The sequence below is a fragment of the Lathamus discolor genome, chromosome Z, assembly GCF_037157495.1.
Source record: "Lathamus discolor isolate bLatDis1 chromosome Z, bLatDis1.hap1, whole genome shotgun sequence".
Classification (NCBI taxonomy): Eukaryota; Metazoa; Chordata; class Aves; order Psittaciformes; family Psittacidae; genus Lathamus; species Lathamus discolor.
In genome coordinates this window covers 72,328,287-72,352,502 of record NC_088909.1, presented here as the reverse complement: position 1 = coordinate 72,352,502, position 24,216 = coordinate 72,328,287, and the positions used below count along the sequence as shown (strand labels likewise).

The following is a 24,216-nucleotide window of genomic DNA, read 5'->3' as shown; positions in this document are numbered from 1 at the left end:
TATCTGTGAAACATCCTTCACAGTGCCACCAGGTGAATATGAATAAATAAATGTTTCTTGTGCTGATGTATCAGGGTGAAAGATGTGGCTTCAGCCCAGGTTACTTTGCAAGCTGAAACCCGAATCCCAGAACAATCTTTAAAATCTTGTCAAGTCCAAGAACTGAAGCTTCACTTCAAAGTCAGATTTGGATTTTTACTCGGTTATCTCAGTCATGTGAAATCTTTTTCCTCCCCTCACTCTTACTCCACCCTCTCAAACAAACCGAATTCCCTTGTGTTAACATGCAATCGGTCTTTTCTTGCTGACTCCACAGTCGTATTGTTTGCCTCATTGAGCTGTTTACTAGCTGCTCCCTTGGCACTGCAGCTTTCTCTGCATTTGCTGTTCTTCAGCAACTGTCTTTGGTCTGATCCTGTGCTAAAGAGATATCACAAGATGTGCACATGGTCTCCGTTGCTCTGAACTGTGTGGTAGAGAAATATCACAGCTTTGCGGAAAAGAATGTATATATACATATATATGCAGACAGAATGAGTATATGTACATACCTCATATATAATTTACATAAAAAATACGTGTATGTATTTTACACAAAACCACAAGGAACCAAGAAAGAAAAAAAATCTCATGGATCAACCAGCCTAGCAGAAGCTTCTCAACATGTGCTATGGTATAAGAAGTTTAGAAGTAAATGCATATGCTGAGTCTTGCCCATCTTAGCCCGTCAGAGCTAAAGTACATACAGAATAATTTAGTGCTTGTGTATAGATCAGAGCCAAGGGTGAGCAGCATTATTTTCCATGCATCACATGCAACCTTATTGAAAAGGAAAGGCGTGTGTGTATGCATATGTAGGAGTAGAGAGGAATTCATCTGAACTTGGTGGGGGGGGGGAGGGTAAAAATATTTTATATTTGGAAAACTCCAAGTAAGTATTTGAACACATACATGTTTGCTATGTAACAAAAAATTTAAGTGTTATTTATGGGGAAAGATTATTCTTCAGTGTTGATATCAAGAGGGTACAGTAAAGAAGTAGTCTCCAAATTTGTAAACACTCAAGTTGCATTTGAAGTTACTAACTTTCAGTTAAGCTGAAAACAGTGCAGTTGCTTGTCTCTGAAAGACAAAGATTTATGTTTATGACTTTCTGAAAAGTTACATTCACTACAGTACAGCAACTGTGTTGAGAAACAAGAAGAAACACCAGCTTCTCTGGAAAAATGCCATTGTTGATTAACTGCAATATATTTCAACTGTGCATAGATTTCTTGCAGTTACCCAAGAAACACAGTGGTTTCATTCTTTGGAGATTAGCAACCTCTCTTGTGTGCTCAGGTTCTTTCTAGCTTAGTACACTGTTTCTTTTGAAGGATTTGTTTTCCTGGATTGAATTTAAGAACTCAGAGCACCTTATCACACTTTCACAAGCTCACTCTCTAGGAGGGAAAGAAGAGGAGGGAAAAAAGCCCATCAAGGCTTGTGCCAGTTAAATCCAAGCTCTCAGGGGATTTGTTTTTCTTTTGGCATCAGATTAGATGTTCAAACCAAGTGATGTTGTGAGGCTCGGGTAAGCGTCCACCGAACCCTTAATGAGGCTAATCCCACAGCAGCACATTCCAAGCAACTAATGGACACAAGGTTTCGGTCTCTCTCACATCTCTGCGCTGCGGATGGACTGAGCGCCTTGTTCAGGGGGCGGTGACAAATGTGTTATTTGCAATGACCAGCAACAGGGAAATATGGACAGCAGAGTTTGCTCCGGACAGACTTAAACATCAAGTTTGATGCTCAGGTAAAGAAGAGGGAGAAAAATGCTTTTGGTGGGATTTTGCAGCTAGGTTAATAAAGAGAGAGACTTAACCTACAGATCTAAGCTATAAGTAAACTAAATCCTAGTATAAGTACGGCATTTACTTTAGGAATTCACTGTAGGATTTATGTTGTTTTAAGAATTAATGCGAAAGGAGTTTTTATGAAATGAGAAAAGATAAGCTTCTTGCTCCACTATTCTTAAGAATACTTTGCTATATTTTTTCTAAACATTTTACTACTTTATTAATTCACATTATAAACAAGACTTTGATGCCTACTGTTTTGTCTTGAATGTACTGATTTCCACAAGTTATTCTAATTTTGTTGTGAAGACTCTAGGACAAGTAACATAATTTCCATAACTCTGAACACTCATTTCGAATGATCTGTGTCACAGAAAGATAATGGCATTGGACAGTGAAACCGGATGCTTTCTTTTGAGTTTGGAAGGGCAAGGAATTATGAAAAAAGTAAATCATGTATTTTGGCATTATGATTCTGTCAGGTAGGAGAGTATATTTTTTGAGACATAAAAGCTGGAAGATCTTTTTTCCTGATGTGAACAAAGGTCATTTTTAATCAGACTATTATTTCTGAAGTACTACATTTGAAAAAGCATGATGAAAATTCAAATGCAAGTTATTATATTTAATGTAGCTGGGTTTCTTTTCTACTTACAAAGGCAGTATGAAAAAGAGTAGGAAAACAAATTTTAAATGTCAGTTTTCTTGGGTTTTGAAAATATGCTTATATACCTAAAGAAAAAATGTTGTAGTGAAGTACCTGTTGTGACACCTTTTTGTAATGGATCTTGAGGCTTAGAGAAGTTGAATTACTGGCCATCTTTAGGAAAGATATATTAGGTCTATGTAGTAAGTAAATTCACCAAAGTAAATTTACTGCAGAAAAGTATGCAAAATTTATGGAATTTAATCAAGGATATTTTTAGGGAGTCTTGACAACATAAATGATAATCATATGCTATGTGAGCTTTGCAGCAGGAGCTGATTTTGGATATTCTGAAGAAAAATTGTACTCTAAAAACTTTTCATGTTTCCTAGAGAAGGTAAAGGATGTTGCAGGCATGTGTTTAGTGTTAAACAAGCATGCAGATAAAACTGCCATTATTCTATAAGTGTTCCTTTTTTGTCTGAGTGTATATATATACAGTTTTGTCTGTATGTTCCTTTTTTTGTTACTGTGTGTATATATATACAGTTTACATATACATATATATATATATATATATACACACACACACACCCCAAAGGGGATTCATAAATGTGCTGCTTCCTATCAGTGTGTGTTCTTAAGGTAATAAAGAAAGTTTGTATTCTCTGGGAGCTTGAAGAGGAGAAGTTTCAAGAGTATATGGCGCATACAGTAAAGTATGTGATTTAAAATGTTAGCACTGCAATACCAGAATAATTGTAAGTTCCTTTCTTTCTCTACACAGTCAACAAAAAGAAAAAGCCTAATTTTCCCCATGTAGTTTAGCTTCAAAAGCTCTGCAGTAAGAGGGTCAAATGAAGTTAATAAAGTTCACTCTGGATGCCTTGACAGTTCTAGAAAGTTAGGCTATAAAAAGCCTTTCTTTGCCTGAAAAGACTACTAAGTTGACAAATTACTAAATGATTGTCTTGGGTTCAGCTTAAACCACGACAATGATACACTAGTCTTCTGAGGTGATTTGACAGCATAATATAAAATATTGTAAAGATTATGACGATAGTGATTGATGATGATTATTGCCTGGAGTTCTATTTAACATTTTTAATAGACTTTCCTTTATCCTGACTGTAAAAGTCATGTTAGGGTGTCTGCCATTCCTACAAAACACAAAGTCTAGCAGATATTTCAAATAAAAATACAAGTAGAACAAAGATAAAATATTGTTATGTTACAGGAGTGACCACTAGCTCCAGTAAGTGATTATGTTCAATGAAAAGGTAAAAGAATAACTTCTTATGTCCTCAGAGTGATAAGTAATGAATGTAGCTAGAAATTCTTACAGTATTTCATAATTTGTGCTAGGATTCTGGGTTTAAACATGAAAAACAGGATGGAGATTCATTTGACAAGATAACAGTAGATACTTAGTAAGGTAACTTTAGTTGGTAAAGGTAATAAGTAGATTACTATCTAACCTTACATAGTAAAAGGTAACATAAGGCAATGTTATAAAGGCATTTTCCTGTTTTCTGAGGAAAGATGCTCAGGTTTTCTTTGAATTATCCAAAGCTCATTTCATGTTACTTAACTTTCAGTTGACTTTGTCATAGTTCATATTTTATAGTTATACTGGGCAATTAAACAGGTGATTTTATTATGTATAATAAAATAATCTAAAATTTACCTGTTTGAAATACATTTTTAAATGAAAGTTTCAACTTATATCCTTGTTAAATGAGATAATTGAATTCTATCTCGGGAAATCTTTTAGAGAGCTTGCCAGAATTCATATTTTATGGAGTAAGAACTATTTAGATAACTAAAAAGAATTCAGAGCTCTGAAAGTCTCTTTTGTTGTTTGGGGATTTTCTTTTTCTTTCTTTCCTACCCATCTTTCTTTTTAAAAAGATCTCTTGTGTATCCAAAAATTAAGACTACGCTGAGAAAAATTACTTGATTTCCTGCGGATATGTGGGGGAAGATACAGAGTGTAGCTTCCTCGAACTCAGTCGGTTTTAGAGGTTACATCAGCTGGTCATCTGACTCCTAACGTATCGAAGTTTCTTGTGCCCGGTTTCAGAAACAGATCTTTTTTCTTTTTTTTTTTTTTTTTCATTAACATGTCCACCTGTGAAACTGTTTTCTGGCTCCATGTTAAACAGCACTCTCAGTTCTTTGGTATTATGATATCAAAAGTTTTATTGTGAGATACTTATTTTCTAGTTTCTAGGATTTTTTTTTTTTTTTTTTAGAGTTAACTTAGTTTCAGCACTAGAGGGGAAACAGATTTGTTTAAGTATTTTCAGTGAATAGGTGTGTTTTTTCCATGCAGAAATCTTTGCAGTTTGAATCAGTTCTTCTCCAGTGATTCCGGCTATGAGCCGATAAATGACAGCAAGCATCAAAGTCATCTGGCTAGTGAATATGAAAACCACTTTAAGAGTTTTTGTTGGGTGCTGCAGTTCTAATGGAAAATGTTTGCTCTGTACAGAATGTGTACTGCATAGCTGCAAAATCTGTGAAGTTTTATGTTTGAAGATTCTCTTCAGTTGTACTAGGAAATGTGTTTAATATGCAGGCATTGCTTATGGTGTTTCCTTTTATTTTAGGCACAGAAATCATGGATAGAAAGAGCATTTTACAAGAGAGAATGTGTTCATATCATACCCAGCACCAAAGACCCCCATAGGTAATTGCATTCTACTTGCATGAAAAATGAAAGTCATTTGCAAGAAAATGTCTCTATATATGTATGCATATATATGTATATGAAGAGAAATAGTTTGTAAAGACTTATTTAGTCAGAAGGTGGTGGAATTGCATCTGGAGTGATGTATTCCTAGAGACACAGTAGTGTCAGTTCAAAACTTATTTCATCCTAAATTATTTATAAAAAAAAAAAAAAAAGAAATCAAAGGCGGATCAGTATCTATGTTTGATTTCCTTATCTTCTTAGTTCAATATACAGTGGCCTTGAGTATTTACTTAATTTGGGTGCATGACACACAATACTGTCAAAAGAAAGTAATTGTTGTGAACTACCAACTTAAAATGCAACTCCTTGCAAAAACTGTTTATTTGGCCTTATGTCAGCTGAAGACAGTAGAAGCGTTACCTTCATTTTGTGCATATTTAGAACATTCTGATTGAAATAAAGGAAAGTCCAAAGTAAACAAGATCACAGAAAGAAAAGGTAGTATGTTGCTTCCACAAGCAGAGAGTTAGTATAGCAAGAAACTGGTCAGCAGAGTTGAAAAGTTTTTGGCTTTTTTTTTAAAGAGTGGCAGGCCATTTAAGATTGTTTTTCTGTTTGGTTTATACATGCACATGACTGAAGTTTTCTGTTTGTTTAATGTCATAGGTGTTGCTGTGGGCGTCTAATAGGTCAACATGTTGGACTGACTCCAAGCATCTCTGTTATTCAGAATGAGAAAAATGAAAGCAGGCTTGCTCGCAATGACATCCAGTCAGAGAAGTGGTCCATCAGCAAGCACACACAGCTCAGCCCGACGGACGCTTTTGGAACCATTGAGTTCCAAGGAGGAGGCCATTCCAATAAAGCCATGGTAACCATGTTTTTCTCTTAAATAATGCTGCTAGCTCGAAAACGCCATTCACAAAGAATCAACGGCATTCTTTGTTAACTTCATTTTAAAGTACTATTTAGTGTAAGACAGTAACATATGTTTTTATATATCATGTGCCAAAGAATTGCTGAGCAGAATTAACTGCAAAAGCTGGAGTGCAGCATAAGAGGGGCTACCTTTATGAAGACTGAAGACATGCTGATGTGCTGCTATCTCAATTTTCTTCCAATGGTTAGCTTTCCCTCTTTTTCTGAATAATTTTAGAATTCAACTGTGGTTTTCCATTGCTGGCTTTGTCTGCAAGACTGATAAATTTGAAGCATACCGAATTTATTTTATGTTCCTCCAGCTCGGAGGGTAGACCAGTTAGACTTACTGGTTCATCTTCCAATTAAATAAAAGGCCCGATATGTGTCTAAGCTAGGAACTGGGAAATCACTATTCTGCCACAGATTTCCTTAGGCGAGCCACTTAATCATAATATAATGCTGTGGAGCTCTACCAAAATATATTAATTTGAAGTCATTGCTGCACTGAGGTGGAGAGATGTTTCCAGCACCCGCACTAACCCATGCATGTATTTCTTCTTTGTGGCATTACATGAAAGGAAGAATCTCTCTGACTTTGTCTAAACTGCAGAACCTGGGACTTAGGGAATGAATGAGTGCATACCTAGTAGACTGTGGCCAAGCCACTGCTTTGGACAGCAGTAAGGGCAGAAACAGACCCTCTGTGTGCTGCACAGAATAACCTGCCCAGCAACACAGTAGCATCTTCTTTGCCTGAATCCTTCCCAAGAGGTCTCTCAGATCTGTCATGGTAATAGATGGATTACAGATAATACAAAACTCAGGTACTATGCTAGCAAGAGCCAAATATTTTTCCCCGGATGGATACATATGTGCTGGAGATGGAATGATTACTTAAATGGACAATTCTGTTCACCCAGATGGAAGGCTTGTTTTGATAGAAACCAGAAAACACTTTTGCACCGAGAAATAGATAGAAAATTAGATCACTTCTCTGAGAGTATCACAGGCACCTTATGTTCTGTTGCTAACCAGTCATCTAAAAATCTGCAAAGCCATTGCTAGAGAGAGACTCTAATGCAGTAAATAACATTTGCTTAGTGTGAATAAATTGACACCTCCCTCAGCACTGAAATGAACCAAACCGTTCCCACTCCTTGTTGGTATCTTCACAAGGAGTGGGAACAAAACAGAATTATTTCACCAAAACTGAGTAATATTCAGAGATGTAGTAGCCATCATGCTATTAATCATATATGGATACTTCGCATTAAATCTGTGCTTGCAAAAAAGGGTAATCGCTAGAGCTTTTTGAGTTATGTTGAAGATCATTATAAAGCAATAAACAGCTCTCCCCAGACTAAAGTAGTCTTGGGCAGCCAAGAAATGATGAAGGGTTTAGGGAAGCTGTTGATACCAATTCCTGTAGAGGATTTCCGTTCTTTGTTGAGATTTTGGTGTCCTAGCACAGTGGCATAAGAGAACAGGAGATGCTCCAAGGTATGTGCTGTGTGCTTAAAAAAAAATACACTTGGAGTGAAACTGTGGAGATGAAATTGGAAGTCAACATGAAGGAAAGAAAAATCTTGTCACAGAATGCAGTCAGGAATGAAATCATGAAGAATTTAGAAAAATAGAAAACAAAAAGTGGTTAAAAATCTGAGACTTAGAGATCAGTACGGACAAAATATTTATTGCTGGAAAATCCCTGAGTTTATTTTGACAGTACTAGAATCAGGAAGATAGTTGCTTCTGCCAACTGTTCTTAGTTGTTAAATTCCACCTGAAAAATGAGAACAACCAAATTCTTCATTAATTAAATAAGTCTAAAAGCTCCAGAAATTCAGTCATCCCTCTGGTGGGAAAAGTGCTTCAAATTAAACAATTTACTAAATATCTCTTTAATTGGTGTCCTGCTTAGACACTACCAATGAGAAAAGTATCTCTCATTTGACAAAAACACAAATAAGGAGTTTTGCATAACTAGTGATTGTGCTTTTTTTTTTTCAAATGGAAACAAAATAAAGACCTTTTTATACCATGGTGTGTTTGTTACTGAAAACAGTATGAAGGTGTTTTTATGGTCATATTTCCAGCTCAAAACATTATTTTAGGGTAGATTATAGTCAAAGAGCTGCCTAACTATTTGTTGCAGTTTTATCAGTAGAAAGAATGAATCTCCTAACTGAATTTACTGTGTACAAGGTCTTTCCCACAATAAATACAACTTGCTGAATCAAAAGCTTCCTGTGAAAGGCAATAGTTTTCTCAGTCAAAGCAACCAACCAACTTTGCCAGCAGAGAAGGGAAAAATGAGCTTTTAAATTATCTTAAAAATTAAGGCTTGGAAAAAGGAACAAGTACATAATAAATCTTGGGAACATTCTTCTTCAGGCAATATATTTTCAAACTCAAAAACAGAGAAGCAAGGAAACATGATACATGGACATGTGTATTTTCTAAAAATATGCTACTCGGTTATTTTCTTGCAATTGTATATCAAATATCACTATAGCATAGGAGTTTATTTTTGCTGACAATCATGGTAGGTTAATATTGTGCCTACTAGGTAATGAAATAACTGTAAAAGCAGCAAGATTTTGTAAGCTGACCTACATCAAGAAAATCCACAGGGGAAGAATTTGGCATAAAATTATCCACCTGTTCCTTAATTTATTTACTGAATTGGATGCCCACACATGAAAATTATTAAGCAAGGGAAACAGAACTGAGTACTGTTATCTTGGTCTGTGCTTAATTATTTCTGAATCAGGTTATAAGGTAGTAGGTGGGATTTATTAATGAAAAACTCAGATTTATAATTGAAAAACTGGTAGATAATAAGATTAGTGTGTGTAAGAGTGACAGATAATTGTTTCTTCCATTGGAAGTAACAGAATTTGATTTTAATAATATCTGTACAAATTTGATAATACGTATACTTTGCATGTATGTTTGCAAGCTACAAGTGCAGTGAAACAATATCAGTTGCCACCAGACAGTTAACAATGGTATTTTTGCTGTTAAAATGAAAATCATATTGAAATTATAATAGAATATGTGGATTTAGAACAAAACAGAAAAGACAATGCATGTTTACATATTGCCAATAGAACTGACTGTACTATTAATTTCCTTCCCACAGCCACATAAAACAAAAATCCTCAAACAGCATGAATTTTGCTAATACCACTCGTTAAAGTAGTTGTAGTATCTTCAGTGGGGCAGCACTAAGCTACTTAATAATGCAAATAGCCGAGAATGCAGCAGATTATATAGAACTATGTAGCCAACATTAGATAACATTGGTAAACAAGATAGGTTTACTAAGGAGGCCTTTCAGTCTCCATCTAACCACAAATAATCCAGCAACAACACTTGATTTTAGATCTCTATCAAGCTCTTATTTTCTTTAAAAGAGGCTCATTCCATTAATGTTTCAGAAACATTTAACAGTTTTTCTGTTTGCATTTACATATGTTTGCAGCTGTAGAAGAAATTAAATTCAGTGTTAGATGCCTAAGCTTTCTTATGGTACATGAAACATGAATGAACATCAGTACAATTCCATTGTACATTAAAAGTTTCTTAGACTTTCTAATATTCAGATCCTCATAACTTTATGATTTATTAAGGATATTTAGAAATCAGCCATATAAAAAGGTATATTTTTTAAATCATTATTAAAACTGTAAAAATGAGCTTAAAAGCTATCAGTGCTTTTGAAATAAAAAAGGGCAATCCTGTAACTTGCATGAACCATGAAAAAGGCAGCAAATACTGTTTTTCTCATAGTAAATTAACACTTAAAGAACATTTAAGGAATTTTAAAGATGGCATTGGAGGAAAAGGGGAAAGGAACCAGTCCAGTTTCAGTCTAGATAACAGTTTTTCTGTTGAATTCTGTGAGAATTACATCAAGGTTATTTTTTATGCAAAGGTCATACTTTAAGGGAATCATTCTTTAACTTGAAGAAGAGTCTGCAGTGATGGAATCTTAATTAAGGTTGGTGGATAAAGAACTGGCTGGATGGCCGCACACAAAGAGTTGTGGTCAATGGCTCGATGTCCGGCTGGAGACCACTAACAAGTGGTGTCCCTCAGGGATCGGTGTTGGGACCGGTCTTGTTTAACATCTTCGTTGCTGACATGGACAGTGGGATTGAGTGTGCTCTCAGCAAGTTTGCCGATGACGCCAAGCTGTGTGGTCCGGTTGATATGCTGGAGGGAAGGGATGCCCTCCAGAGGGACCTTGACACGCTTGTGAGGTGGGCTGATGCCAACCTTACGAAGTTTAACCATGCCAAGTGCCAGGTCCTACACCTGAGTCGGAGCAATCCCAGGCACAGCTACAGACTGGGCAAAGAAGAGATTCAGAGCAGCCCTGCAGAGAAGGACTTGGGGGTGCTGGTCGATGAGAAAATGAACATGAGCCGGCTTCAGTGTGCTTGCAGCCTAGAAAGCCAACCGTATCCTGGGCTGCATCGAAAGGAGCGTGACCAGCAGGTCGAAGGAGGTGATCCTGCCCCTCTACTCTGCTCTTGTGAGACCTCACTTGGAGTATTGTGTGCAGTTCTGGTGTCCTCAACATAAAAAGGACATGGAACTGTTGGAACAAGTCCAGAGGAGGGCCACGAGGATGATCAGGGGACTGGAGCACCTCCTGTATGAAGACAGGCTGAGGAAGTTGGGGCTTTTCAGCCTGGAGAAGAGAAGGCTGCGTGGGGACCTCATAGCAGCCTTCCAGTACCTGAAGGGGGCCTATAGGGATGCTGGGGAGGGACTCTTTGTCAGGGACTGTAGTGACAGGACAAGGGGTAATGGGTTAAAACTTAAACAGGGGAAGTTTAGATTGAATATAAGGAGGAAATTCTTTTGTGTTAGAATGGTGAGACACTGGAATGGGTTGCCCAGGGAGGTTGTGAGTGCTCCATCACTGGCGGTGTTCAAGGCCAGGTTGGATGAAGCCTTGTGTTGGATGGTTTAGTGAGAGGTGTCCCTGTCCATGGCAGGGGGGTTGGAACTAGATGATCTTGAGGTCCTTTCCAACCCTAAGTATTCTATGATTCTATGATTCTATGAAATAACCACTCAGCACCTGCATGCTTCAGAATGAAACAAAGGAGCAACCTTAGACTGCAGATCACAAAATGTTCCCTGAAGATATTTTCTTTGAAGAAATACCATAAAATTCTGAATCTTTTCTATTTTATTCACTGATACCATCATCTGCAGTCATTCACCATGTACTTTATTGAGACAGCTGAACCTGAGTAACAGAGTACATTCTCTTTACAGCTCAGGAACTTTGACTTTATCCTAGGGCACTGGAAGCCAACTTGCAAGCATCTGGCTGTTTGGTTGGCGATGGAAACAGTTATGTTTTAGAAAACCAGTGAAAAAAAGTAAAACAACTATTGGCATCAAATGGCACCCTTGCTGAATACTTCTGTTTAGGGATCAAACAGGCACGACAGCTTGAACATGATGATTTATCATTTCAGAGCATTATCCTGATGTGTCAGGTTAGTCTGTAAGTTTTGTGGTTAAAACAGTATTTTTGCTTCCTATCTTGCCCTGCTCTGCTGATGTGTAACAACTAAAGTCTTGCATCCTAGCCATGCACCACTCCCATAAAGAATGGATTGAATCACTTGTCATCAGAACTGATCATTTCTACAGCTGACAAATACACCTGACATGGGATTTCAGGATAACAGAGCTGTTGTTTAGCTTAAATTTACATTTACATATTAAATCTGCCTCTGGAGGCTGTAGTAAAAGAAATCAGGTACTGCAGAAATACTCATTAATATTCTAAACAAAAACTGAAAAGGCCAGATATTCTGCCACGAGACTGAAAAAAAATAATTTTTAATACAAATAAAACCAGTGTTAGAAGTGAATCTTTTTAATTTAATGCAGACTTTGAAAGCGATGACAAAAGAATTATTTTGTACTTACTAGTTAACATATTAAGTAACAGCAAAAGAGTCACCCCAAGCATACCAAACTGAAAATAGACTGTGTAAGAGCAAAAAACAGGTTAGACAGTCATAAAAATTGAGGTTTATGCACAGAAGGAAAATCACATTTGATGCCATTGCCCTTCTAAAACAGTAAAGTTTATCCATGATGATTTAAATTTTAATTTCCATGAAAAGAACTCTGATTTATTTTTGCTTACTCTTTATAAAGTAAAATTAATTCTTAGAAGCATAGAGGGGGATTGCCTGCAGTATAAAGAACAAGTAGTTGTTTGCAGTTAAAAATGGCTACATTTCAAATAAATGTAAGAAAATAGTTCTAACTTTGTGGTTCACTATATAGAATCATAGAATCATAGAATAGTTAGGGTTGGAAAGGACCTCAAGATCATCTAGTTCCAACCCCCCTGCCATGGGCAGGGACACCTCACACTAAACCATCCCACACAAGGCTTCATCCAACCTGGCCTTGAACACTGCCAGGGATGGAGCACTCACAACCTCCCTGGGAAACCAATTCCAGTGTCTCACCATTCTAACACAAAAGAATTTCCTCCTTATATCCAATCTAAATTTCCCCTGTTTAAGTTTTAACCCGTTATATATAGATTTTAGTTATTGAAATCCAGACATCTTAGTAGATAATAAAATTAATACATAGGCTTAATAAGGTAGGGTCAGGGAAGTCACACATTCTGGGGTATAAAACGGTGCTAACGAATAAAAAAAACACTGGCTGGATTATATATTATACATCTGATGCCATTTGTGCCTGCATCTTAATACCATCCTGGATGATGCAGTAGCCTCTGTTTTCATCAAATTTGTATGGCCACTATTAATATGAGTTCACTTTAATTATCTTCTTAAAATTTGCAGTCTGTCTTCACCATGAAACATAGTAAGTTACCCATGATCCCAAAATGTAATCCACATAGTTTGACCAGCAAAGGTTTCATGTAGGCCCCCTGAAGGATGTTGTCTACCTATTAATGCCTGCAGTGATAACAAGGGATTCCCCTTTGCAACCTCAGCTCTTCCTAAGGGCTGAGCAAAAGGAGTAAGAATCAGTCTCCAGACAACTCCGCTAATGTGTTAAAACTTTGACAGCCCTCCAGTCCTAACCAAAATTGTTAGCTTCACCATCTGGTCAGTGGGATCAGGTGCCATGCAAGGTTTTTCTCAACTTCCACACAGAAGATTGAATGGATAACTACTGAGGATGCAGTTCATGTGTATATAAGCTCAAAGTTACTATATGGTCTTGCCAGGCCTGAATATTGTATGTTCTTTGCCCATTAGCTGTTGTAAAGTTGCCTGGGTGCTGCGGAGGACATTACTGATTCACTAGGTTGAATATGCATTCCCAAGTTCTTGCTCAGCGTTCAGTCTGGCTGTGCCCCCCTTGCTTCACTGTGACTATTTGCCCAAACAGGCTTCTGCTTCCAGAAATGTTAAGAGCAGCTATTAATAGTGCAACAACCCATTCTTGCGAAGAAACCTATCAGCAGTTTCTTCTGGAAAAGTCAAGTCCTTATTTCTCACTCAACTAGAAAGGAGTCCACTTTACTGATACATGGTGTACTAAAAAATAACAATCGCTTGACAAGAAATGAATACTGATGGTGTTAAAGAGGGACAAAATGATTGCATAATATATAGGGATATTAAACTACCTGGCATGTTACAATAAATAAGCTAGAACTAGGGATTTCTCTGACTGAAAGCGAAGATGCCTGTGTTATCTGTCTGGTGGCTGTGCTCACAACCCATCAAGGGAGGGACTGCTGAAGTAGCTCTATATATATTGGTTCAATGATGATTCACAGATGAGTGGCTTTCTGTAACCTATTTTGTTCAATTAAACGGGGCCTTCCAGATCTCAACAGCTATAGAGAGAATTTTATCCTATGGCTCATATCTTCTATGTAACTAAAATTCAAAAAAGTATCATCTGTTCTGTCACGGGCTTTGTGAAACCATACATCAACAGCAGAAAGAGCAGGAGAAAGAGCCCAGGTAGAAAGGCTTGTCAGGAAGACAGGTATATGTGACATGCTAATGTTGTAGAAATTTTGAAGACAATTGTTATCCTTGAGATCACACAGATGGACGTGATCTACCTTGAGGAAAATGCTACAGACGTACAGAGAAAAGCAAAAAGCTGCAAATGTGTAAATGTGTTCCATAGCTCTGTCTGGTCCTGTACCTTGTTAGGCAAATTCATGAATCTATACAAACCACTCTTTAAGTTGTTCATCTGACAAGCAGCTGTTCAGAAGTCTTGCTCAGTTTAAATTTACCTGTGCTAGAACAACCAAGTTTTTTTCTATTTCCTACCTCTAGAGAGTTTGACTTGTTAATTTGAAAGTAAGATACAAGTGAATGCACAGTTGTGACTCTTGACTATCTAGGTCATCTTTGGTCAATCACTTAAATTTTTGCTCCACCTTTTGGATCCATAAGTTAAAGACATCTTTGAAGCATTGATAAGCATATTGAAACAGTCAATGACTAAATAAAGAAAAGCTGTCCAGCATATGAATTGCAGGTATTCCATTATTCCTAGTTGCCTACTTTCGTAACTTTTGAAAAATCATGAAGTTAACAATTAGTTAGTGCTTCTGTCATAAAAGTTGCCTTTTTTCAGTGATCCATTTGCATACATCATGTGTATAACGAATCTTTCTTTCTTTCTCTTTCACTACTGCCCTTATTCCTGCAGTATGTACGTGTGTCTTTTGACACAAAGCCTGACCTTCTTCTGCATCTGATGACCAAAGAGTGGCAGCTTGAGCTCCCTAAACTTCTCATCTCTGTGCATGGGGGCCTTCAGAATTTTGAACTTCAGCCAAAACTCAAGCAAGTCTTTGGAAAAGGCCTCATTAAGGCTGCTATGACAACTGGAGCATGGATATTCACTGGAGGAGTAAACACAGGTAACAGCAACATTGAAATGAAAGGAGAGTGGCTTCTAGGAGTTCATCACAGAAAAAAAATCAGGACTGATGAGATTAAGAAGCCATTCTGTGTTTTATTTTATTAGTGTTGGCTGTATTATGTGCAAACAAGAAAAATGTCAAGTTCATACTAGCCTGAGAACTGACAGAGAATAAAAGGTTTGCTAAAGCATGAAAAACACACTGGGGAGCTGAAAATAAAGCCTCCTGTAAGGCAATTATATTAGTATATTGCCAGTGAAGACTTTACAACAGTAAGCTACAGGGAGGAGCTACTAATGAGAAACTGAAGTCGAACTCTTATTACATAAAATGGAAAACACTCCTCCAGAAAAGACCTGTATTTTATCTTATAAGATTATCTGAAACATGAAAAGAAGAAAGATTCTGTGTTGTGGATGTGGTAGAAAACATCATTGTGAATAAGTATCACTATTTTTTTTTCCTTTCTTGTAGACGGCTTGACCTATTTTATTTTATTTTTTTCCTATTGCCCATGCAGCAGGAACAATAACTTCGCCATTTGTACTCAAAGAACATCTGTAACATCCCATATGTGTGTCCTAGTGACCCAAGATAGCATCTGGCCCAGCTCTGCTGGGGGAAAGCGTGAAGGTTTTGGGAATAAGCTGCAAAATATGTTTCCACAGATAGAAAAGGTTGAGCAGTGGCTTCCCATTTACCCTTCCTGGAAGAGGCAAAAAGAAGGACAGATTCAGGGGAAAGTCAAACAGTTTTGCTAGAGATAAATGCAAAAAGTTTTGAGCTGGGACAGGTATTTGTAGATTCTTATGTTATTTGCTGCAGCAACAAAGCTATAATTTATTAATTTACTAATTGCACAGACTGTATCTTCTTATTGTCTATGAAAAATATTGTAATCACTCTATCAGACATTAAATTTAATGCATTTTAGGTCAGCTCCTACATATTTGAATATGAATGCTTAATAGGAGTCTTGGGCTTTTTAGTTTCCAAAGCACATAAAATTTAAAACTTGTCCTGGTTCAGCTGTAACAGTTATTTTTGACTTCCTATTAGCTGGTGCTGTGCTGTGTTTTGACTTCAGTCTGGGAACAACGCTGATAACACACTCATGTTTTAGCTGTTGCTAAGAAGCTCTTACCCTGGTCAAGGACTTTTTGGTCTCTCACGCTCTGCAGGTGAGGAGGAGCTCAAGAAGCTGGAAGGAAGCAGAGACAGGACAGCTGACCCAAAGTATCAAATGGATATTCCATACCACAGCACGTCATGCTCAGTATATAAACCAAGGGGATTACCAGGAAGGCCCAGATCACTCTCGAGTCAGGCTGGGTATCAGTCAGCGGGTGTTGAGCAACTGTACTGTGCATCACTTATGTTTATTGTGGGTATACTCCTCACCTGGAGTATTGTGTACAGTTCTGTTGTCCTCAACATAAAAAGGACATGGAACTGTTGGAACAAGTCCAGAGGAGGACCACGAGGATGATCAGGGGACTGGAGCACCTCCCATATGAAGATAGTCTGAGAAAGTTGGGGCTGTTCAGCCTGGAGAAGAGAAGGCTGCGTGGAGACCTCATAGCAGCCTTCCAGTATCTGTAGGGGGCCTATAGCGATGGTGGGGAGGGACTCTTCATCAGGGACTGTAGTGATAGGACAAGGGGTAATGGGATAAAACTTAAGCAGGGGAAGTTTAGGTTGGATAGAAGGAAGAAATTCTTTACTGTGAGGGTGGTGAGGCATTGGAATGGGTTGCCCAGGGAGGCTGTGAATGCTCCATCCCTGGCAGTGCTCAAGGCCAGGTTGGATAAAGCCCTGGATGGTATGGTTTAGTGTGAGATGTCCCTGCCCATGGCAGAGGGGTTGGAACTAGATGATCTTGAGGTCCTTTCCAACCCTAACTATTCTATGATTCTGTGATTCTATTTTTCCCTTTTTAGTTTTATATTCTCTCCCCTTGTTATTTCTCTTATCATTATTATTATTGGTGGTAGTAGTAGTAATTTTGTATTATACTTTAGTCATGGGACTGTTTTTATCTCATCATGTGGGACTGACATTCTTTTGATTCTTCTCCCCATCCTGCTGGGAGCACAGGGTTAAAAAGGGGAAGTGAGTGAGTGGCTGCATGGTTCTGATTTACCGTCTGAGCTTAAACCACGACAGAACTATATTCAGTTTTATCACAGTACCAGTATAAATAGCAGAAAAAATGCATAGCTTCTGGAGTGTCACATGTGTAGAATATCCCACACATCTCTGCAGAGCAAGGAAGAAAATCAGGTTAAATGTTGACCTGTATACTGTGGTGTTAATAGTTACGTCAGTTGACATAGTAGTGTACTGAAGATGGCAGATATAAATTTTAAGTTAAAAGCAGATTAGAAAAATGTAGATACTGTACACTTATTGCAGTGGATTACCATAGGAACTGTAGGAATCAAACTGCAGAAATCTTGTAAACAAGGGCTGACTGTAACATATGCATTTCGCAAATGCACATCTGTTTCTTACCATTTCTCATATCGTCATAGTTGCAAATGACAAAACAATACAAATGAACTAGGGAAGTCCACATAATTACTGCTGAAAAGGATTTTTCTTTTCCTGTAATCAAAAATTACCTAAATAAAACAATAAAGCTCAAGTTGCTGAGTGTCATTTTAAAAACATGTAGTTCCAGAAGCAGTTCTGCATCACCAGTGATACCTCATCGCTGGTTTTGATTTCTGGAGGGTAGCAGTTTATTGCTCTTGGGCTAGGTTTTCAAACTGTGTAGGTGAAAATTAAGTGTTTTATCTCTATGTGAAATCGCACAAATTGGGAAGTTCTGAGTACAGTCTTTTCTGTTGATGATGAATTTTTAAATCAGATTTCTCTTAAGGAAAAGTATAATTGAAAAATTGAGAAATACTGCTGTTGGACTGAGAATCAGTGATGTGACAGGAATGGTGCATACGTGGCTATAACCATGACTGCTCAATAACTTAAACAAATTGTTCTGAATATTCATGTCAGGCAGAAAGCTGATTATTCTAAGCTGCAGAATGTTTTTGCAGTCAAGAGAGATTTTCTGCTTTGAATCCTTTGGGTTGCTGGATCATAGATTAATTCATACTCGATTGCAGGTACAGGTTTGGTTGGGCTTTTTTTCTTACTGTTCCACCACAAGAAGGAAATTAGACTCCTGTATTTAAAGGTTAAGTTGTGGAGTTTTTCCCTACATGGTTCATTTACAGTGCAGAAAAACTACAGCTGAAAACACATCTATTGTGTGACTGTTGTTAATTCCAATCTAGTCATCTTGAAATTGTGGACTCCGAACAAGAAGCAAGCACAGAAATGAGTTACAGATAACATCCACAGCCAATCCACGGTTTTGTTTCAGTGCAGCCACATCACAAAAACAGTTATTGATACACAGGTTAAAAAAAGTATTTTAGGAAAAGGAAGGGGGAATGGCACTTGTCTGCTGCAAAGAGATGCCACTGAAACAGTGACAAAGCTGTCCTAAAGCATACAAGATGCATTATCAGAAAGCACTTGGAGAAGAGCTGGCACAGTCATTCTTTCTGTGCTAATTTTTGTTTTCTCACTGATCCTCAGGGGGCTTCTAATACTCCGCTGGAAGCTATGTCAGGTGACTGTTCGGAAAGAATGATAGACTAACTCACCACAGGGTAGTGTAATGTTTTCACATTTACATCCCTTAGTCAGATAGAAAGAAACATTTATGTGCCATACTTTTTTTTTTTCTTTTTTTTTTTTTTCAAGGGGAATGGAGGTTATAATTCTTGTGCTTCTTTCTGTGCTTGGGAAGGGTGCAAATGCTTACATATGCATATATGTTTGTGAAGACAAGTGCAGATAAACAAGTTACAGTCAGCTGTCAACATTTCCATTCCTGTTTCTAAAGCTGTGTAATTTTTTCTTGCTACTTCGTTTAATATTTTTCAGATTAGGTAAAATAGACTTACAATATTACAGTAATAATAATCAACAGGAGTATATTCATAGCTTTCCTTAATTGTAAGTGTATGCGTACGTGTTTCCTAAAAAAGAATTCTGTACTAAATCCATACCGTAATGAACAAAAAGGACGTAATTATGGATTTTTGCTTTATGCTGTTTCTTCCCCAGGAGTCATTCGGCATGTTGGAGATGCACTGAAAGATCATGCCTCAAAATCTAGAGGGAAGATCTGCACCATTGGTATAGCTCCGTGGGGGATTGTGGAAAATCAAGAGGATCTGATTGGCAAAGATGTAAGCCCTATATGGACATAGATCACCTCCAATCTGTATAAGTCTTCCAGTTGTTTTTCATCTCCTCTCTGTCCCTCACTTAGTTTTGCATAGAATTAGGTCTGCAGCAGAAAATCAGTACATACACAGGCTTTCCATTATGGTTGATACCCATTTTGACATAGGAACGGTAAAAAATCCCACGCTGTACAGTCGTTAAAACTAAATTATAAAGGAAGTTTGTTAAAAAGTTCATTGAAAATACATTGAAGTTTCATTCTTAGACTGCTATGACCCTGAAAAGTACCTAAGAAAACACTGATTGCAAAGCTTAAAGTCTGATTCATTTTGAAACAGTACCATAATGGGTTCTTTTTTAAATCTACATGGTCACTCGGAAAGACTAACCTCTCCTATTTTAAGTACATATGCGGTTTACTTATGCTGGTTATATGTTACCTAAAGCTTCTATGAGCCCTCTTAATTAACCCTCACCTCTAGTTCATTCACAAACAATCTGCCTGAGAATCAATGGGGTAACTTTGAGTGGAGAAGAGACATAGGCTTCGTTCTGCATAATGAATGTTTTTGTTGTCTACACTGCACTAAAACATTCTTCTCTGGATGTCCATCCATTAGCAAGCTCGGGAGGGGAAGAGCATTCAATTATCAGTTAGGTCAGAAGGAATTACAGTGCGTATGAAGAAATTGATCCAACTGGAATTCATTGCAATTCACTATTAAAGTACAGCCATTAGAGGGAATTGTATTAGCATGGGGTTTTCTACTCTTGATACACCAGTGCTTGTATAATAGGATTACCAATTTATACAGACAGGACTTTGCAGCAGCAGTTCTGAGTCACTAATAAACTCATCTAAGATGCAGTGCAAAAAAATGACCAGCAGAAATAGCTAACCACAAAGATGAGGTGTGTCTTGTTATGTAAGTATAATGTACACATCTATTTCAAATAAGCAGTCCTTACTGACTATGCATAGAGTTCTGGAAGCTTTGCAGGAAGAAAGAAGGCAAGAAAGTACATCAAATTAGTTGTGAATTTTGGGACTTTTAAATTTCTCCATTAGTTATTTCCACCTGTTCGAAAGCTACCAGCCTCTGTTCACAGCTAGTTACCACCTGTTAAAGGAGCTCTGTTACAGAAAGAAATTAATTAAGGAATCAGTTTCTCAGCTGTTCCATCCAAATGGAACCCTCCCCCCCCCCCAATTTCTGGTTTCATTAAGAGACTTTTTCCTTTAAATATCCTTCCAATTTAACAGAAAGCCAAGTAGTGGAATGCAAACTTGATCATCAAACAGAAAGTGACAAAAGTTTGAAAAAGCATAAAGAACACAAATTTGGATAAAGTCTTCCATTAAGGCAGCCACAATTATATCAGTAGGATTACAGTTACAGGTTCATCTCTAAATAGTTCTGAAATATATCTGTGATAGACAAAATTGAAGTTTTTTCCACCAAGCCTCCTGGCCCCAATTATTTTCATAAAATGATTGATCAATAGCGTGATGTAATGCTGAAGCACTTCTGGTTTTATTCATCTTTAATGCACGTGTAATGAGACTGCTTTATGTTTACCAATATTAAATTTTAACTTCCATTTTATAGCCTACTCAGGCTGCTTTATGAAGACTTTCTTTAACTCTTCATAGTCCCTAGCTTTTCACACTCTTCTTAACCTAGAATCACTTACAACTCTGTTGAACAGAGGTAAACTACTTGTATCACTATATCTTCATAGTAACAGTCTTTGCAAAAATTGATTTTTCCTCCTTAATGTTTTCTCTCCCTTCCCCTCAGTTTTCCCCAGACACTAATACCTCAAAAGACTTTCCCTCTTATCCTGTGTGTGCATTTTCTTCAGAAACATTTGGTGAGGAAGCTTTTTGAAAGCTTTTTAAAAATCAAAGTGTACTGTATTGACTGGCTCATTAGAGGTGAATGCTGTGAAATGAACCAAGAAGGGGAAATATAAATAGTAACAAAGCATGTAAAATGAATCATCATTAAGCAAGAAACAAAGACCACAAAGGATTATGCAGGGTGGGGGGAAAAGTCAACCAATAGTAAAAGGCTTGTCAAACTCCAGCAGCAGTGTGGCTTTATGCCTATATGCACTACGTCTAGTTAGATTATGATCAAAAGTGTAGAGTTGTCAAAACATGCCCTTCCAGCATCAGGCATATACAGAAAATTGTCTTAGTCATGGCATTTGGGGAGGGAGAAAAAGAGGGGGGAGTTATTGCTATTGCACATGACCCATTGCATGTTGCCTCTCTGCACTTCATGGCAAGTCAGGCATGCTCAGCAGAGCTGTGCTTCTGCTAATGCACCAGCCCTTGCCTTGGCTGTATGGATTTTTAAGTCATAGCTGAGGAGTTTTATTACATTTACCAGTCCATCTGAATCAGTCAGGCCTTGGGGATCCTAAGGGCTTTCCTCAGAGCCATAAAGAGAACTGACCGAGCTAAGCAAAATATTACTGTTGTCTGCCATTTGTTATGTTATGATGGTTAAAGATCCCTAAAGAGACCCATCTTACTCCTCTACTGTAAAAGCAATATAGCAGAAAATAGTGCTTCTCTCAACACACTTAGATTCTAATTTAAAAACAAAGCACACAAGGGAAAGGTAATTAGTTACCTTACTTCCAGTCTGCTGATAGAAGAACTGAGAAAGTAAGGTAGCTTGCTCAGTCTTGTAGAAAACTTGGATTATAAACAAGTTTCTCCCAACATACACAGCCATTCTTCGTTTTAAAAGAGTGTACTTTGAGAGTCTTCATAGCATGCACATGTTTCTTTTCAGGGTCTGTTTAGTCCTCAAGTAATCAGTATATATTACTTATATGTAATATAATACTATACATACATATGTTCATATATATATTATTGTTCACTGGATTTCCTGTTACCAATTTTGACTTGATTTTGGTAGCTACTTTTCAATTCCTTCCAGAAAGATGTTATTCTTTAAAAATAAATCAAATTGCTGGGAAAAAAAAAATAAATTACAAATAATCATAAATAGTTCACAGGTTTGTTTCACTATACCTTTTATCCAGTGTCAATGTATCAGTGCCCCCTTGAAGGCTGGGTCAGGAAATAATTACAGTAAGGAAAGCTGTGACGAAAAGAAATTCAGCTCTCTCACTGCAAACTACAAGGTAGGAAGCATGCCTGAGGCAAAGCTGAGGACTAGCATATTTGTAGCATACACAGTGAATTTGGACCATCATGCTTCCAGGATCCTCTAAATTAAACCAAGAACTACTCTATTCCCTGGTGTACCCCAGAACAGTAAGGCTGTGAAGAAGGCTTAATTTGAACAACAGCTCCCCTTCTTCAAAGCATGGCTGCTGTCACATTCATTAACCTATATTTAAAGGGGTTGTCTTGAACACAAATGCTTCCTTTCAACTCTGCAGAGAAGCATGCCAGGGGACATTATTCCCTCTTCTCAATGCAGAAGGAGGATGAGAGCACATTAAAGTTTTCCCAACCTTTAAACTTACCTGTAAATTGTAAGGGATTGAAAAGAACAAAGGAATGGGAACTGCAAGAGTGAGAAATTGAAAATCTGCTGAGTGTTGTGGAAAAGCAATTCACCTCAAGGAAACAGCATCAAAGCCTGGGATTTTCTTGCCTTCCTGAAGATTTTGCTTATCCTTTAATCAGGAAAACAGTCTGACAGTGTGGTTTGTTAAATTTATTATATAAAAAAAGGTATTTCAGCTGTTGCATGCTGTGAACAGTTCAATTTAAAATATTGTATTTTCATTTTCACATCTATAACGTTTATTAAGATTCACCTTGTAGCCAGACAGCAGACACAGAACCAAAGCATAGCCTTCTAGTCTGCCCTGCAGCAGCTTTTCTAAGTCAGTGTGTGGAGCCTTTGGTGCTGCAGCTCCAAAGAACTGCAGATCAAGCTGTCAGCATTACAAAGTTTTGAGCTGTGGCTCTTGGGCACAAACCAGAAGCTGTCAGTAGGATCGCATACACAGCAGCTTGTAATCATACAATGAACGAGCAACTCAAGTTGTTCCTCTTCTATTAGATCACACTGGCCTCTGCCCACTATATTATTAAGAGATGAGGCAGGTATTAGTTAAAAAAATCTGTAACTGTTTTAGTCTGATTTTCTTTGATTTTTAGGCGTGTGTGAAAGAGCCTGTTTTTTATTTCTGACTGTGGCATGGGACGCATGATTTCTGTGACTTCAGAAGCTAGTTAATGAACAAGTTCCAGCTACGTACTGATATTTGCTAAGCTATATATGCCTGCAAAATAAATGTTTTATGAATGGGGCACCAAAAGAAACAGGATGAAAGAAACTTGAGCCAAGGCTATCACCTGTTCTCACAGTGAAGTGCACTGCCTTGCTGTTGGCCGTCTGCCTCTTGGTCTTTTCAGAACTATTTCCTCCTTTCGCAGGACTTATAGAGTACTTACCCTCTGTGTGACAGTTTATAACAGCAAAAGAAGTCTGTGGGTTTCCCCTTGCCGTTCAAAAGCTGACCAAAGTGCTTCAGGCATTCACAAGTGAAAATAATAAAAGAGCAAGAAGTCTTGCCTAAAAAAATTACTAGCACATATTATTTATAAAGAATTGTGTCTCAATTGAAAAAAAAGGGAGAGAGGCTTAGGAACAAGTTGATAAGTTGATACATTTCTGTCTGAAAGCATTTTTGTCAAAACTTATGTGTACATTTGTGCATTAAAAAGCACAAGGTTTTGTTAGATTTGCAAAATGAACCATGCCTGAGCTGTGAACAAAATTCCTTGCAGATGAAGTATAGCCCAGCTGAGTTTTGGGACAAGTCACTTCAGGGTTTCTTCAGCTGGGACTCTATTTTACAAATTTTCAGGAGTTATGTCTTTCTGAAAACAAACGACATACATAAACAATGCATT

General features: G+C 37.5%; 1 protein-coding gene across 1 annotated transcript in view; it reads left to right on the top strand.

Moving 5' to 3' along the window:
- Positions 1–24,216, top strand: part of TRPM3 (transient receptor potential cation channel subfamily M member 3) — a 256,280-nt gene that overhangs the window by 113,525 nt on the left and 118,539 nt on the right. The window contains exons 2-5 of the mRNA XM_065661504.1: positions 5,100–5,179; positions 5,852–6,056; positions 14,819–15,032; positions 19,176–19,300. Of these exons, the coding sequence (XP_065517576.1) occupies positions 5,100–5,179; positions 5,852–6,056; positions 14,819–15,032; positions 19,176–19,300 (624 nt within the window). The remainder of the gene's footprint in view (positions 1–5,099; positions 5,180–5,851; positions 6,057–14,818; positions 15,033–19,175; positions 19,301–24,216) is intronic.